This window comes from Acinonyx jubatus, chromosome A2 (genome assembly GCF_027475565.1).
Source record: "Acinonyx jubatus isolate Ajub_Pintada_27869175 chromosome A2, VMU_Ajub_asm_v1.0, whole genome shotgun sequence".
Taxonomy (NCBI): domain Eukaryota; kingdom Metazoa; phylum Chordata; class Mammalia; order Carnivora; family Felidae; genus Acinonyx; species Acinonyx jubatus.
In genome coordinates, this window is record NC_069383.1 from 2,662,803 (window position 1) to 2,679,784 (window position 16,982).

The 16,982-nt window shown below is 44.5% G+C and overlaps 1 protein-coding gene across 4 annotated transcripts in view; it reads right to left on the reverse strand.

The window, feature by feature from the left end:
- Nucleotides 1-16,982, reverse strand: part of RBM33 (RNA binding motif protein 33) — a 139,537-nt gene that overhangs the window by 94,982 nt on the left and 27,573 nt on the right. For 3 of the 4 annotated variants that reach the window (XM_027051177.2, XM_053217824.1, XM_053217825.1), the window contains exons 3-5: nt 10,887-10,935; nt 3,609-3,685; nt 955-1,267 (exon numbers count right to left, since the gene is read on the reverse strand). In XM_027051177.2, the coding sequence (XP_026906978.1) occupies nt 955-1,267; nt 3,609-3,685; nt 10,887-10,935 (439 nt within the window). Of the gene's footprint in view, nt 1-954; nt 1,268-3,608; nt 3,686-10,886; nt 10,936-16,982 lie in introns of those variants that run through there. The other variant, XM_053217826.1, reaches the window with a different exon arrangement.

The following is a 16,982-nucleotide window of genomic DNA, read 5'->3' on the forward strand; positions in this document are numbered from 1 at the left end:
TAAACAATCCTTTTCAAAATTACTCGCGTTTATATGTACGTATGACCAATAACCAAGATTCTGATTTTGAAATTTTTTTCTCAAAAGCAAGCTTCCGCTGAATAAGAACATGACGAGAATAAGGCAACGCCGTTACCCCCAACTGTGCACGTCTCCACCGGGTCCTGCCCGGCAGCCCAAGTGACATGGCCTCTCAGTGGAATTTCAGCATCACGAAAGCCTTAAGATTCTACTGATGACTATCGCGTCCTTCCCACATAGATTTTCATTAAGCGTTAGTTTTAAAAACAAGTATCTCTTAAGGATGAATCACTGAGACAGATGAGCGAGCAATCTTTCACGAGTACCTTTTCTTTCTTGACAGTTCAACTTTTTAAAAAGCTACTTATCAAAATCATCTTCCTGAAATAGAAATCAGCACAATCTTTGCTTCCTGATTACAGATAACAAATTACGTGTGACATTTCCAAAACTAACCTCCAATCTCTTTATTCATGTTTAGACAGTTCTCAGTTACAAAAAAGGATGAATGAACAGGACATCAATCACTCTGGAATATTAGCACCTTAAAGATGTCTTTAGCAGGTCAATAATCTTTTCACCTTGGAAGGACTTTATCAGATCTTGTCTAAAGCCTGGATAAAAGCTCTGCATTAAGTACTTCCAACAATTGACAGTGTATCTCCACCACACAAAGCTGTTTTCTTCCTTAAGGTGCAATCCTCAAGGTCACGATTCTGTGCAGCCTTCCAGAATGACAAAGGGGCATTACCTCCAGCCAAACAAGCTGTCAACACAAACTTTGTCATAGCTCAGATAAAGAAACTGGCAGACAGTGATAATAAGGTCTAATTTCCCTCCCTCCCGAGGGAGGGAAATAGATTTCAAATCAGTCTAGAAACCCATGCCTAGGCAGCCAGGTCATCTTCGGCCACACAAAGGAAAAAGACTCACTGTGAATTCATCTAAGGGCTCATTGATCTCGATGTCTAACACTTCGTCACTGTACAGCTGCCCCTCCTCCGGCTCCTCCACATATTCCATGTGGCCTTCCGTCAGCTCAGCGCCATGGCCTTCGTAGCGTCCTTCCTCTGGGTACTCGTGAGCGTACAGTTCAGATCCCCCGGATTTGTGATAAACAAGTTCGTCCTCTCCTTGTTCATACTCAGACTCCTGTTCTCCGGACTGGTCATTAGTGTTGTCAGACAGTTCAAATGACGTGACCATGCCAGATGTGGTGTTTAGACTAATTGTGACACCCTGAGAACTAAAGAGAACAAAAACAGAAAGAAAGGTGCCCAATCAGAGTAAAGCTCAAAATTAAGTTGCTCCATAAACGAACTGTTACAAAGACTTCAAGCACGACTGGCGAAAAGTTGTCCCGGTGACGGGCAATGTACATTCCTCCAATCACGACTGGAAACAGAGCTCAGTGCGCCATACTGAGCCTGTGCCATGATCCCCTAACGCATACGGCATCCGCACTATCATCAGACGCACGTTTTTTGCCCAAAAGAATCAGATCAAGCAGATGGGGACACGAGTCTGGCTGGCAAAACTCTAGCACTGAAAACAAACAGACGACATTTTATTCTAACTTCCAGGGTAAAAAGGATGCTCACTGTTTTCCAGGATTCCAAAGTAAAAGTGGCAGTATTACTCTAGAAACAGAAAAATCACACACACACATACACACACACACACACACACACACACACACAAAACAAGGAGACGGAAATAAACCACAAGAGACTTACCGATAGAGAACAAACTGAGGGTTTGAGGGAGGGCTGGGTGGGAGATGGGCTAGATCGGTGACAGGTACTCAGGGAGGGAATTGTGCTGAGCACTGGATGTCATATGGAAGTGATGAATTACTGAATTCTACTCCTGAAGCCAATACCCCACTGTATGCTAACTAAAATTTTAAAAAATAAAAATTTTAAAATAAAAGGTACACAAGGTGGAGAGAAGAAAGAAAGAAAGAAAGAAAGAAAGAAAGAAAGAAAGAAAGAAGAAAGAACGAACCACAGATGGAATTTTAAGAACAATTTTCTTTTTCTGTTATGTAAATTATAAATTATTTAAAAAATTAAAATATTAAAAATGTGTGTGAAAATACATGTCAATGTTCAATAAATAAAATCTGTACTAGTCACAATTAAAAAAACAATCAGTTTGTAATATTGGGAAAATAACAAAGAGGGTTTTTAAACTGCAAAAAAAAAAAAAAAAATCTGGGTGGCGGGATAGCTCGGTCAGTTAAGCGATAAAGCACCAGGTCACGTCGGACTCCGTTCTGAGCGTGGAGCCTGCTTGCGATTCTCTCTCCCCCCTCTCCCTCTGCCCCTCCCTCACTTGCACACGCTCTCTCTCAAAAAAATAAAATAAAACTGCAAACAAATGACACTCAACGTCTTAAATCACAGTACGCCAAACAGTAAGCGCCAAAACACTTAGGGGGCAAGATCTGCGGATAAAGCCGAGTGTACACACGTAGATGATGTCACACAACAGACCTGGGAAACTTAAGTGGTGGAATAAACTAACTGAAAACTGCACTGCTATCCAAAAACAACCGCTTCACGTTAGAAAACCAGTTACAGATCTGTAGTTCGATAATCAGCAGCATGTATCTGTTAACGACGTTCACGACAGAGAGATCTCCCGAAGCTTTCCCAATATAGGTCTTCTCATAAAACTGAAAACCCTGCTCCGCCACCAGAGAATACTACACGCCGCTTCCCACTCTTCTAACGGAGCTTTACTGCGTCAACAACACAGAGACGTCCATGCTTGCTGGGGCTGGATATTCACGTCCCCCCAAAACTCATCTGCTGAATCCTCACCCCCCCAGTGTGATGGTGCCTGGAGGTGGGGCCTTGGGGAGGAGATCAGGTCAGAAGGATGGAGCCCCCCCTCCCCCGACAGGGGTGAGTGCTGTTACAGAGGGGACCCCAAGAGCTCCCTCACCCTCCGCCAAGCGAGGACACAGAGAGAAGATGCCATCTGGGAACCAGAAACTAGAAACTGACCGTGCTGGTACCTTAACCTTGGAGTTCCCAGCCCCCAGAACCGCGAGAAAGAAATTTCTGTTGTTTATCAACTACCGAGTTCATAGTATTTTGTTACTGTAGTCAAAACCGACTAAAGTAACTATACTCACTAGAACAATTACACTCACATAGTCAAATTACAGTCTCAAGTACAGTCCAAAGGAATTTTCAAAATGGCAATTCTTAGTCAACAGATCACATATAAGTAAAAATGGTCTAACAAAGAAACAAAAGCAGCAACATCAAACCTCAAGCAACAATACCAAGTGTGTGAGGCCACTGCCCCGTCCAATAAAGGAACTCAGTACACACCTTTCCCGAGCTCTCATAATCTGCGCTCAACAAAATTACACAGGTCATCAAATACAAGACCAAAAACCTACTTACAGAAATATACGGCTTCCACATAAATGTTGTATTAATATCCCGTGTAAAATAAAATTGTGTTCAATGATATAGTATCACACTGTCAATCATATCCCATTATAATTATAAATTACAGTTACTAGCAATTTAGTTCCAGAAAAATTTTAATGAGCTAATATGGAATACCTGAAATTTTCTTCATCTTCATTATCACTCTGTAAAAGATCATCATTCAGCTCTTCATCTGACAAATCCGACTGATTCTAATTAAAACAAAAAATCTAATTAATGCATGCCACTTCCATAAAAAGACTGGTTACAAATGTGCAAAATTACATTGGCTGGATTATTTCTCACCCTGTTATTAGAACACGTGCCATTCAGTAAGTTACCTCATTCCGACAGAACCAGTGGAGAAACTCCACACATGGGACACCCGCCTCCCCAGACACATTTCAAGTGCAGAGTCAGGTGAGTGCAGAAACAACAAGGCTGGGCCGCCTGGCAGGGCTCGGTCAGTTAAGCATCCGGCTCGGGCCCAGGTCATGATCTCTCGCTCCGTGAGTTCGAGCCCCGTATCAGGCTCTCTGCTGTCATCACAGAGCCTGCTTCGGGTCCTCTCTCCCACCCCGCCCCTTTCTCTCTCTCAAAAATAATGAAATTTTTGTTTTAAGAAACAAGCCTAATGATCACATTTATTCTAAATCTAACCAAAAAAGGAAAAGGGGACTCTTTTGGTAGTATCCTATGAATATTTTTCCCTGTATCCGTAATACTTGACTAAATTCGACTTCACTCATATGTGGAATTTAAGAAACCAAACAGGGGCGCCTGGGTGGCCCAGTCGGTTAAGCGTCTGACTCTTGATCGCAGCTCTGGTCATGATCTCAAGTTTCGTGAGTTCGAGCCCTGCATCAGGCTCTGCGTTGATGGTGTGGAGCCTACTTGGAATTCTGTCTCTCCTTCTCTCTACACTACCCCTCTCACTCTCAAAATAAAAACTTTTTAAAAACTTAAAAAAGAAAGAAAGAAAAAGAAAAAGAAACACACCAAACAAAGGGAAAAAATAAGAGAGACAAGAAACAGACCCTTAACTACAGTGAACACAGTGATGGTTGGGGGTGGGGGGCTGGGGGAACAGGTGGTGGGGACTAAGCAGTGCACTTTGAGAAGCACCAGCGGACGCGTGGAAGCGCGAATCAGCATACAGTACACGGGAACCTGACACAACGCTGTGTATTAACTAACGGAAGTTAAAATAAAAACTTAAAAGAAGCCTTGACTAAATCTAACACTGTTAGTATCCAAAATCTGAAGGTTTTTGTTTAAACAAAAACAAGGTGGAATTTCAGAAATAAGCAGATTTTAGAGAACTGGATCACCGAATTGAAATGGTAAGGAAATAAAACTGGTCCGTCCAATAGAGGTGACACGTGAAAACAGACATGCCTGGTTCAGGTCCCGCCCCTGCTCCTGACAGGCCTGCGCACTCACCACACCCATAGGTAGAGGCTCAACTTTGCACACTCCAGGTTTTGCCTTAAATACACACCAGTATCTTACACTTCTGCGGGAAGGGGGAGGAAGTGTCCCTTCACACTTTCCTTCCCTATTCAAATTACTTTCATGGTATATACAAATTACCACCCCCTCCAAAAGAAGCCCCTCCAACACACATGTTATGAAAAAAGGTAAAAACAGGAAAAAAAAAAAAAAAGATTTGATTTTCTAAAGATGAAACAAGCAGTCTTTTCCTAACATTTTACAGCTTGTAAAACTAGCTTTCTCAAACTTGTCTGTACACTCTCGTTCTAATATTTTTGACATAAGCCAAGAAAATATGAACCTTATAGTTCTTACAGGTCTCAAGGAACTCTACTTAATGGCTGACATTCTAACAAGGTAAAAATGAACTAACACAGGCCACGTAGTTTACTTGAAGAACGGAGGGGTGGATCTGTATGAAAAAGAAACAGACTGTTTAACAGCCAAAATCAAGTTCTGCTTAGTCGCCCACAGAATCTGTCCTCCACTAAAGAAGATGAGCCAGGCCTGCCTAAATGTGGCCGCCCAATTTATTAAATAAAGCCACAGAAAGTCTTTAAAAATTAACATTTCAATGAAAGCCTAATGACATTCTGTAAGAGGCTGCTTCCTTGAGTTTCTTTAAAATTTTAAGTACTTGTCAAAACTCAGTGAACCAATAAATAATTCACCAAACAAACAAACAAAAAGGAATATATACTGTGCCGGCCCTGACGGTAACCAGATCTTACCTGTGGACTCTGAATGTGGTAAGTACCGTGCACGGGAGGCAAGGACCAAATACCCACTTTGCTGACAGAGCAGAAGCGGAGACCTAGATTCCATCTCTGAGGCAAAAACTGCTTTTCAACTACATCCCAAAGAACTGGGACAAACCGCTCCATCAGACAAGGGTGGAGTGACTAGAGGACTCCGTTCTGGGCGATCCGCGGGCGGGGGGAAGGGGGCAGCCCCCCTCCCCACCCCCAGGCCCAGAAAGTGAGAGAAAGCGGCTGGGAATGCTCCTGAAATCCGTGTGACCAGCAGGCCCCTCCTCTCCTGGGGGGAGACAACCATGAAAGAAACAACGTGCTCCAGCACTCCCCAGAAGGTAGAAGAAGGTCTGAACCGGCGGACCAGACACAACCTGTCTGGCACCCGCTGCCGAGGTACAACAGAAACTGAAGAAGGCATCACAGGCTGGCAGGCGACTGGCACCTGGACTTCCCCAACTTCTCACAGCTCTAGTCGGGTCACGCCAGCTTGCTTCATTCTGGAGCTGGCCGACCTTTCGTTTTTATCCTGTATTTGAAACTTGACTCTAACCTCCCTTCTGGACACCAATGAACTCGTCCTCGGCCGCCCCTGTCAGTCTGACACGGTCACCATACTCTGTGCAGCCCTCCGGCCCACCAGCCCAGGAGCCTCTCCCCAGACAAAGCTACATCCCCCTACATTTCGTGGGGACTTGGGGGCGGGGGCATGGGGGAGAGAGATGGTGGCAGGCGGCCAGCGTACCTCTAACAATAAATTCCTGATTACACACCCAACAAAATATTCCTTCTCACTAGACACCAAATAAATACAAAGTAAACTAACTAGAAATCACTTTTCATCTACCTCACTGACAAAGAGTTTAAAGGAGAAGTGATCACAGAGCCAGGGGACGGAAAAGCGAAAGGCGTGCCCGTGCACCTGCTGCCCAGCTGAGAAAACAGCGCCGGAAAGCAACTGGGGGACACGAGACAGGAGGCCGAACCGCGCACACCGTCGGGCCAGGAATTCTCCTGGACAGAACCGTGCAAAGAAAAGAATTCCAAAAGCATAGTGCATGTACGTTAAACTATCATCATAGGGGCACCTGGGTGGCTCCGTCCGTCAGGCATCCAACTCTCGCTCTCAGCTCAGGTCACGATCCAACAGGCCCCTTGCCGGGCTTGGCACTGAGAGCGCAGGCCCTTGCTTGGGTTCCTCTCTCTCTCTCTCAAAATAAATACACTTTTATACATATATATATATATATATATATATATATGTATCAGTATATATATATACCTATATATATAGATATATAGATATCACGATAATGTCTGAGATTTACTTCAAAATAATTCAGGAAGGGGAGTGGGCAACGATAAAGCAAAACCGCCTTTACCTGAAAACCTCAGAATCAGGGCGACAAATGCAGGCGGGAGACCGCACTCTGCCCTCCTTCTGTTACGTGTCCTTCCAATCGCTCATAAAAAGTCAGTGTTCTTTTCGAAGTCCTAGCAATGAGCTGGAAATGCCCTCAGTGAATGTAGGAATGGCTATGTATACTACAGTGTGCACAAACAAAACCATTATGGAGCCATCACAAAACAAGAAACGTTTAAGTACAAGGGGGATATGCCAACAATACAATGGTAAATTAAAAAGCAGGGATCTTCATATATATAACTTTTAAATTCTACTTTAAAACACACGGAAAAACAATATAAGAAATATGGCAAAATGTCAGTCATGGGGACTTAGAGATCTATTTCTTTCACTATTTCTTTTTGAAAATTTGAGCTCTTTGATTCCTACAAGGTACACCGCTAGGAAAGAAGAGAGGAGAAAAAGAGAGAGGAGTACATACACTGCCCTAAATTAAACTTCCAAACTTGGCCAAGGTGGATAAGGGCCCTGCTGCTGAGACAGAAGGCATCCCGCTGCCGCCCTCACGCATTCCTATTCCATCAGAAAGGAGACCCAAGCGGGGACGCCTGGGTGGCTCGGTGAGTGAAGTGTCTGACTTCGGCTCGGGTCATGATCTCGCGGTTCGTGGGTTCAAGCCCCGCGTCAGGCTCTGTGCTAACAGCTCAGAGCCTGGAGCCTGCTTCACATTCTGTCTCCCTCCCTCTCTCTGTCCCTCCCTTGTTCACACTCTGTCTCTCTCAAATATAAACAAACATTAAAATAAAAAAATTTAAAAAAAAAGGAGACCAAGGGGCACCTGGGTGGCTCAGTCGGTTAAACATCCGACTTTGGCTCAGGTCATGATCTCACAGTTTGGGAATTCGAGCCCCACACTGGGCTTGGGTGGAGCCCATTTCCAATCTTCTGTCTCCCTCTCTCTCTGCCCCTCCCTTGCGCATGCGCTCAATCTCCGTCTCTCGAAGATAAACATCAAAAAAAAAAGAAAAGAAAAAAAAGAGACTGAGTCACACGAATCAACTAATGCAATAAAGTGAGACTACATCCCCAGAATAGTCAGCATTACCATCCAAACCAAATAGTGCTTTTCCACCTTTACTGACACGCGACCAGACCAAACGTCTCATGAGATGGGGACAAACGGACACCAAAGAGTCTTTAGGGCTGGTGGGCCATCCTGATAGGAACATGGGGCGAACAATGATGCCCAGGCTAGCCCAAGGACAGAGATCCGGTTTCACGTAAAAAATACTTTACTGTGTTCAAATATTTTCACATCCAATTGGTGTTGTTCACTAAAGTATCTTTAGTAATTACAAAGGGAAAAAAAGGTGTTTACGTTAGGGTAGTGAACTCCCACGTACAGTAAGAGCACTTCAAAGTTGTGCGAATTCGTCGAGTCAGAAAGAAAACAGTAGCACTTTCCCTCTGTGACCATGACCCAGGAAGGGCGGGCTTGCAAGTCACACCCTGAGACCAGAGCCTGAGACCCTCAAACACGGACGGGCCGAGGGGCAATCTCACTGGTTTTTCACTTCCAGTATTTCGATGTTTCCCCATTTACTTACAAGGGATCATGTGCATTTAGAGGTAACTAAATTAATTCTTACTTAAAGTTACAGGTGATGAGAGCCGCTTAAAGGAGGAAAGTTGAGGTAGACTGAAGCCAGGCCACTTGTAGGCCAATGATGCAGCAGGAAACAGGAGGAAGGAAAGTGGCCTCAAAGAACCCTACAACTAATTCATGTATTAGCAAAAAAGCTAATCATGCAACATCGTTACAAGAAAATGGCAGCACTGGTGTTTTCTTCTAGAACAAGACCTTCATCAACTATATCATAAATAAGTATAAAAATAAACTATAATCAGATCTGATATAATCAATCATGTGACTTTATCACCTAAAAGTATAATGAGCTTACATGTAAGAACTGTGGACAGTAAGAAACCACCACAATCTTAAAACTTTAAAAAACTAAGCACGGGGCGCCTGGATGGCTCAATTAAGCTTCTGACTTTGACCTGGGTCATGATGAGTTCAAGCCCCTTATCAGGGCTCCGCGTAGTCAGTGTGGAGCCTGCTTGGGATTCTTTCCTCAATCTCTGCCCCTCCCCCACTTGCGCTCGCTCTCAAAATAAACTTAAAAAAAAAAAAACAGCATAAAAAACTACCTTGATATTTATTTAGTAAGAACATCAAGTGTTTTTAAACTGTTAATAAGTTCTCAAAAATTTAGCGCCTCTGGGGTGCCTGGGTGGCTCAGTTAAGCGTCTGACTTCAGCTCAGGTCATGATCTCACAGTTTGTGGGTTCGTGCCCCGCATTGGGCTCTGTGCTGACAGCTCGGAGCCTGGAACCTACTTCGGAGTCTGTGTCTCCTCTCTCTGCCCCTCTCTGGCTCATGTTCTGTCTCTCTCTCTCTCTCAAAAATGAATGAAAGTTAAAAAAAAAAGAATGTAGTATTTCACTTCAATCTTTGGATTTTAATTTCTTTTTTTTTTTATGCTTATTTTTGAGAGAGACAGACAGAGTGACAGAGACAGACAGACGGAACATGAGTAGGGTAAGAGCAAAGAGAGAGGGAGACACAGAATCGAAAGCAGGCTCCAGGTTCCGTGCTGTCAGCACAGAGCCTGATGCTAGGCTCGAACTCACAAACCGTGAGATCATGACCTGAGCCTAAGTCCGACACTTAACAGACTGAGCCACCCAGGCGCCCCTCTATTTTTAATGTACATTTTACAATGTTCAAAATACAATGGCAGTAGTATAAACATACATGTATACGTTTACACAACATACAGATACACACACCTTATAAACACACACATTAAACATAATTATAGCAAAGTTTTTTTACTTGATCAAGAAGGTTTACAGAAACCTGTATTAGGTTTTAGACTTCCAGTCTCATTTACCTGAATGCGTGTTATATTTGAATAGGACTCTCTTTAACCGTATCTGCAGACTCTCAAAAAGGAAATGCAGTGCATTGAGGTGCCCGGGTGGCTCAGCTGGATGAGCATCGGACTCTTGATTTCAGCTCAAGTCTGAGCTCACGGTTCATGGGATCAAGCCCTACATCTGGCTCCACGCTGACAGGGTGGGGCCTGCTTGGGTTCTCTCTCTCCCTCTCTTCTCTGCCCCTCCCCCACTCACACTTTCTCTCTCTCAAATAAACAAACAGGTATTTTTTCAAAGGGGAATGCAAAATATTAGCCTCCCGATATTAGTTTTCTTACGAGCACATGGTGGTTTTATGCTGCTGCTTTCCCAAACTCAACAGCTGCTGGATGCCCCAGGCAGAGTGAGAACTAAAACGTTTGTGACAAAGGACTGACCTCTCGCATAGTTACTGGAGAACTTACTAACAGATTAAACAGTCAGCTCTCTGCAATTAAAAGATAATTCAAGGGGCGCCTAAGTGGCTCAGTCGGTTGAGCGTCCAACTTTCGCTCAGGTCATGATCTCACGGTCTGTGGGTTCGAGCCCCGTGTCGGGCTCTTTGCTGACAGCTCGGAGCCTGCTTCCGATTCTTTGTCTCTCTTTCTCTGGCCGTCCCCCTGCTAGTGCTTTGTCTCTCTCTCTCTCTCTCTCTCTCTCTCTCTCTCTCTCAAAATCAAACAAATATTTAAGGAAGAAAAAAAAAGGCAATTCAAATTCCAACACATGAATGTGCACCCCACGCGGGAGACACACTCCTCTATGCTGAGTGCAACAAAGCGCCTACAGGCGGGTTTCAAGACGACCTCAACTTCTTACCTTTTTGCCAGACAGCAAATCTTCTCCAAGTAAGTCATCTTCAAGTTCACTGGGGAGAAAAAAAACAGGCAGTTAGTGCGCTGTCCCTGCAGCGTACAGGTCTGCAGGTCACTGGGAGTCGTAGCCGGGACTTTGGGGCTGGGGCACCAACCCACGCAGTTTGCTATGCTTTCCTTTCCCTTCACTAATAACAAAAATGTATTTTCCAGTTCAGAGGAACAGGTGGTCTTTTCCGTGTGGGAGGCTCTGCTACAGGGGGCAGCTCTCACAGGCTCAAGACCGCCACTGTTTGGTTCGGTGGGAGGTCTGTGCTTCTCCGGACCTGGTCAGTAATCCGTAAAGGAAGAAACCATAGTAACAGCTAGGCCTTTCCTTCCCTGCCTTAAAAAAACCTATGACGAAGTAAGAAAAGATGCCCAACATCATCAACTAGGAAAACTCAACCCAAACCACCGAGAGACCACTGGAGGCTCCTCAAACTGCAACAACTGAAGAAACGAAAACGACGACGCTGACGAGAACACACAAGTAAATCACAGTAACTACAAGAGTTCTCTATGCACCACACGGGAGTCCTGCCCGTACTGTGACATTGTGCCGTCAGCAGGTTTATGTTCTGAAGTGATCAGAAGCAGATTATGTCACAATTAAAACAGAAACCTTTACCAGATCAAAAAGCCAAAGACATTTCCCGCTATGTATTTTGTCTGTTGGTTGGTTGATGAAGATGGCTACCGCTAAATTACATTCTTGGTTCTGGGGAACCCAATGTCTCAAGAACAAATGCCTCTTAAGGACAACACCTAAAAGGAGAAAATCAGACTGCGTTTCTTAGGTGCGAATGCAGCAATATTGGTATCAGGGCTGTTACTCTCTTTTATAAGCATTCTGGTTACGAATTTCTGTAAGGTCTGCAGGTTTTGAGCATTACTGTATCCAAAAAGCATGTTTACTTGCAGTGTGCTACTTTGCAGAACACCAGGATCTATACACGAATGCCTACAGGAGTTACCACAGAAATATGTGTTTCTACACACTTTTAGAACTAGAAACAACTCGAGAAATCATTTTCACTCACGCACCTTTTTTGTTATCTTAGGTTACCCTGTATAAATCCTTTACCTTCATATTATAGATAAAGAAAGCAAGGACAAGATTAAACAAGTGGCCCAAAGTCATTCGGCAATGAGATCCAGGACAAGAGCTTACCTGTGGGGTAACTCTGTCACCGACCTGTACGAACCTGTATGAATAAGACAGCTATGACACAGTCACACAGGACTTCTTCCAACATTTCCACAAATCACGTTATCACCTCTCAGCTACGACGTCTGCTTCTTCCGTGTTACAGTCAGTACAGCCATCCTCCACGGGAGAGGAAAACATGGGATCCATTCACAATACTAACAAGAACCGCACTTGAGAACTGATTCTAGATGACCAATTCACTCGCCCCTTTGAGGACAAGCAGCCCCCCGCCGGGCTGTCACTCTGACAAAAATGAAAGGTGACACTGTCAGCCTAGGGGACCCTGAGAACGCCTAAAACCGTAATACAAAAAGGCGTTGGTAATTAATTATACAAACAAAAATCTAGAAACTACCCCTACCTTCTGCTAACAAGAGGTGTATACAGAAAGAAAAAAATCAGTCTTTGATGACTACCCATTTTTCCTAAACAAAAGCATTTTTCTAAAAAAAGATAAGAGAAAACTAACAGTTATAAATGAGTGAAGCGTACACGGATGGAAAATAGTTGCTTCTGTGACTAACAAAGACAACACCATGAAATAAGAAAGCAGGATGGGAGACAGAAGGATTAAGCCCACACAACCACAACAGACATAAACTATAGCTCAAGAAATCATGAAATCAGTGTATTACGTGCCAGGAACCATTTAAGTGTTTCACACGTATTAGTGTTCTTGTTGATTTAACCACCCCATTACATAGATGTTTATATCATCCCCCATTTTTTTTAATGTGAAAACAAAGACAAGGAGGTTCTAAATCATCAACTCAAGGTCACCCCGCTAGGAAGTGGCGACATCAATAGGTGAACCGAGATGGTCTAGTTCTGGAGTCCAAATCCTAACTACTGCGCACAAACCCCCCACAAAAAGTAAATGTACCTCCAATGTATTTCTCTACTGGCATCAAGTTGGATCCTTACAAAAGATGTACACAAAAGGAAAGAAATTTATACACTATAAAGCACTACCAAAATTACACCGTCACCAAAAACAACAATGACCTAGCAGGAGTGCCTAGCCCAATCAAGTCCGTTCAAAGAGATGAGCAGTGCACTTTTTTGCTGGGGCCGGGGGGGCCGGGGACCCGGCAGGATGGACAAGTGTCAGTCCTCCCACTGCCAGGATGAGATCGGGAGTGGCAAGGTCAACAGAACAAGGAGGTCCACTTGGGCACAGCCCTGAAGGCCAACCCTGTGGAAATGCCTCCCGTGCAAAAGAAATATGCTGGGAAAGTAAAGGCGGAAGGCGAACAGGCAAATTCTGCCATCGGGAACTGTGCCAGCGTCCAGCTGATCACGAATGGCCAAAAAATCACAGCCTTTGTACCCAAAGTCAGTTGGATGAATTTTATCAAGGAAGATAACGTGGTTCCAGTTGCTGGATGTGGTCGCAAAGATCCGGCTATCGGTGACATTCCTGGAGTTCGCTTCAAGGTCATCAAAGGAGCCAATGTCTCTCTTTTGGCCTCATGCAAAGGCAAGAAGGAAAGACCAAGACCCTAAGCTTTGATGACAAGAACATGACAATAATAACAAAAACAAAAAAACCAAAGAGATGAGCAGTTGGGCCCCTGCCAACAACCGCAGCTACGTGGGCCAAGGAAAGGAGCCGGGGCTGGGTGAGGAGGGTCCTTCCTCCAACGGCCAGACTCCCTCGGGCTTTCAGCAAGCATCACCCAAGATTCTTATGTTTCTTATCCAAGATTAGAGACAATCAGCTCTCTAAGGGCAAGTACACTTTTACTAATAAACAGGAGTGGGGCACGTGGGTGGCTCAGTCAGTTAAGCATCCGATTTCGGCTCAGGTCACGATCTCACGGCTCGGGAGTTCAAGCCCCGCGTTGGGCTGCCCGCACAGAGCCTGCTTCAGGATCCTCTGTCCTCCTCTCTCTCTGCCTCACCCCCACCCAGGCTCGCTCGCTCGCTCTCTCAAAACTAAATAAACACTAGAAACAAAACCAAAAACTAAGCAATATGTGTACGCTGAAAGACATTTTCAAGAAACAAGTATTTTGTGGTCAGCCACGTGGCTGCAGCCTTTCAAACTGAGAAGTGAGCGATGACAAACAGCGCACTGAGTCCCCTCGTCTCTGCGTGCCTCCTCTCTCCAGGCCACCCTCCTCCAGTCTCTGCCACCTCCATTTACTGGAAGGTTTCTCCGGGAGGACTCGTGCAGGCTCTCCTGGACTTGCTCCTGGCCGGCCTCGGGCCATGGGATGACCCAAGGGAGTATCACAAAGCGGGAGGAGAGGGACTGCCCCTCCCCTATACCTGCACAGTCCGTCCCGCCTGCTGCCAGCACCGCAACCCCCACTGGGCTCTAGGATGCCCCCTCTTCCCCTTCAGGCCAGCTGCTACTCCCCGCACACCTCGCGGACTCTGACTGCTTCCTTAACCCTCTCCCGTAAGTAGCCCCTTCAATCAAATGACCTCCAGTTGAAGCCTCAAGAATGCGGTCTTTCTCCTGCACGGATACAGACTGATACAAGCACATCCTTGAAAAAGACTTAAACACTTCAGGTGTTGGTTTAACAACGACATCACGTCCTTCCAAATATTTAACACTAATGCAACACGGCAGCAAGAGCTGATCATGACAATTTCTGACTCACTCTTCCCCTTAACTTTCAAATTTCTCCTTCTATCATCCATAGTACATGGAAGAGGCTGTTTTATGCTTTTAAAGCATCAAAGAAACGCACGTGATGCAGAATCCCCGTATGCAAACACGCACTGAAAACGAGTGAGGAGAGGAGCCTGTTCATAAACAGCGCGGGGACAGCCGCCAGTCACACCAGGGAGAACAAGGAAAACTCAAGCCCTGTGTCCTGGCAGAGCCACAACCCAATCCCTTCGCAGCAGAAGGCCAGCTAACATCTTGACAACTGAAACTCCCACTGGACAGACGCTGGAGCAACTCAAATATTAATAAAAATAGTCACTGCAACGGATTAACATACACACGCAGCACTTCAACCTATGAGCTGGAAATGATTCCACAACAAAACTCCCCTTCGGGGGATGCTAAGGACCTGGCCCACTATTTTGAAAGCTGGCAAATAAAAGTTAAGAATCAGGTGCTTATTTAGTACCTCAGGGGCAGGCAGTTCACGGAAGTCACTTGGATTATCCATCCTGCTCTGCCCATTTTCTCACCTGAATCACCTGATTGACGTCTGGATCTATTAATCCACAGAAAATGCACGAGAAGGACACACTAAAAACACTCCAGGGGATGCAATCAACAAGAGCATAACTTCTACAAGACAAACCACCTTGTTTCTTCACGAAGGTGTAGAGACTAAAACGAGATGTGTGAGAACCCACAGATGAAGCAACACTTAAAAGATCTACCAGTCAATTATAATACAGGGATCTACCCTGGACTCAATTCAAACTACAGAAGAGCATACAGACACATGTCCACACTCTGCGTGCGTGCGTATGTGACACATTGATATTTATAGGAGACAATCGGTAATAGAACATAACATGAAGGGAATTTTTAAAAACATCACTTCCGGGACGCCTGGGTGGCTCAGTCGGTTAAGCGTCCAACTTCGGCTGAGGTCACGATCTCTTGGTTCACGAGCTGGAGCCCCACATCGGGCTCTGTGCTGACAGTTCAGAGCCTGGAGCCTGCTTTGGATTCTGTGTCCTCCCTCCCTCCCTCTGCCCCTTCCCTGCTTGTGTTCTCGCTCTCTCAAAAATAAATAAAACATTAGAAAAAAAATTTTTTAATCACTTTCTTGTGGTTATTTATAAATACTATTGTATTTATAAATCCTTTACTTTTTAGAGAGATACAATCTGAAATTATTTCCAGATGAACTTATGTCTGTGATTTGAGGTGGACTGCAGATTACAGACAAAACAAGACTGGCTTTATACCAATAAATGTTGAAGCTATACTATTCTATTTTCACATATTTTTGGAATTCTCAGTAAGTTAAAAAAATCAATCAATTTAATCAATTTCAGGCATATTATAGATCTTAACTATAAAAAAAAATGAAAATCTTACAAATTGAAGACCGCACTGTATGTTCACTAATGTGAATATTAAAAAAAAAAAACAAAAAACAACCACTTTACAATTTTCATAGGAAAATTTCTGGTATGTACCAGAATACAGGGTAGGTGACAAAGAGTGGAAAGCACCTTGACCAGCATCACACGCCTCCTCAAAGTGATGACATCAGCAAGGCCACGGCACTGCCGAAGAGCGTTCCTGACAAATACACAACCTAAATCTAGTTCTGAGGAGATGCCTGCAAATCCATTTTGAGGGTGAGTCTACAAAACAAACAGCCCGTCCTCTTCCAAAGTGTCAAAGTCATAAAAGACAAGGATAAATAATTCTCCAGATGAAAGACGGGACAAAATGCACTGTACAATCCTGAACTGAAACTTGAACCAGTAAAAAAGAAAACTCATTTTTGGCTATAAAAGTCCATTTTGGGGAGAACTAACAAAACCTGAGTAACCACTACAGATTAAGAATTAGAATTCTGTGTTTGTTAACTTCATGATTTGGAAATGAGTAAGTGAATGTCCCTGTTCTCAGGAAATACACAAGGAAATCCACGTGCTGAGGTACATCAGCAGCACACGGGTGAGGCGAGCGGCCCGCTGGAGGCGCAGCAGGAAGGACAGCTCTGTGAGAGGGCGCGCAGAGGACGCACACGACAGCAGGCGTGGCAGAAAGCAACTGTGAGTCTGGGGGCTCGTGAGAGTGTCTGTGTCACTTTTGCAACTAAGTCTGAAAATGATTTCAAAGCATACCGTAGTCATATTTTAATTTAAAAAATACGGGCGCCTGGGTGGCTCAGTAGGTTAAGCGTC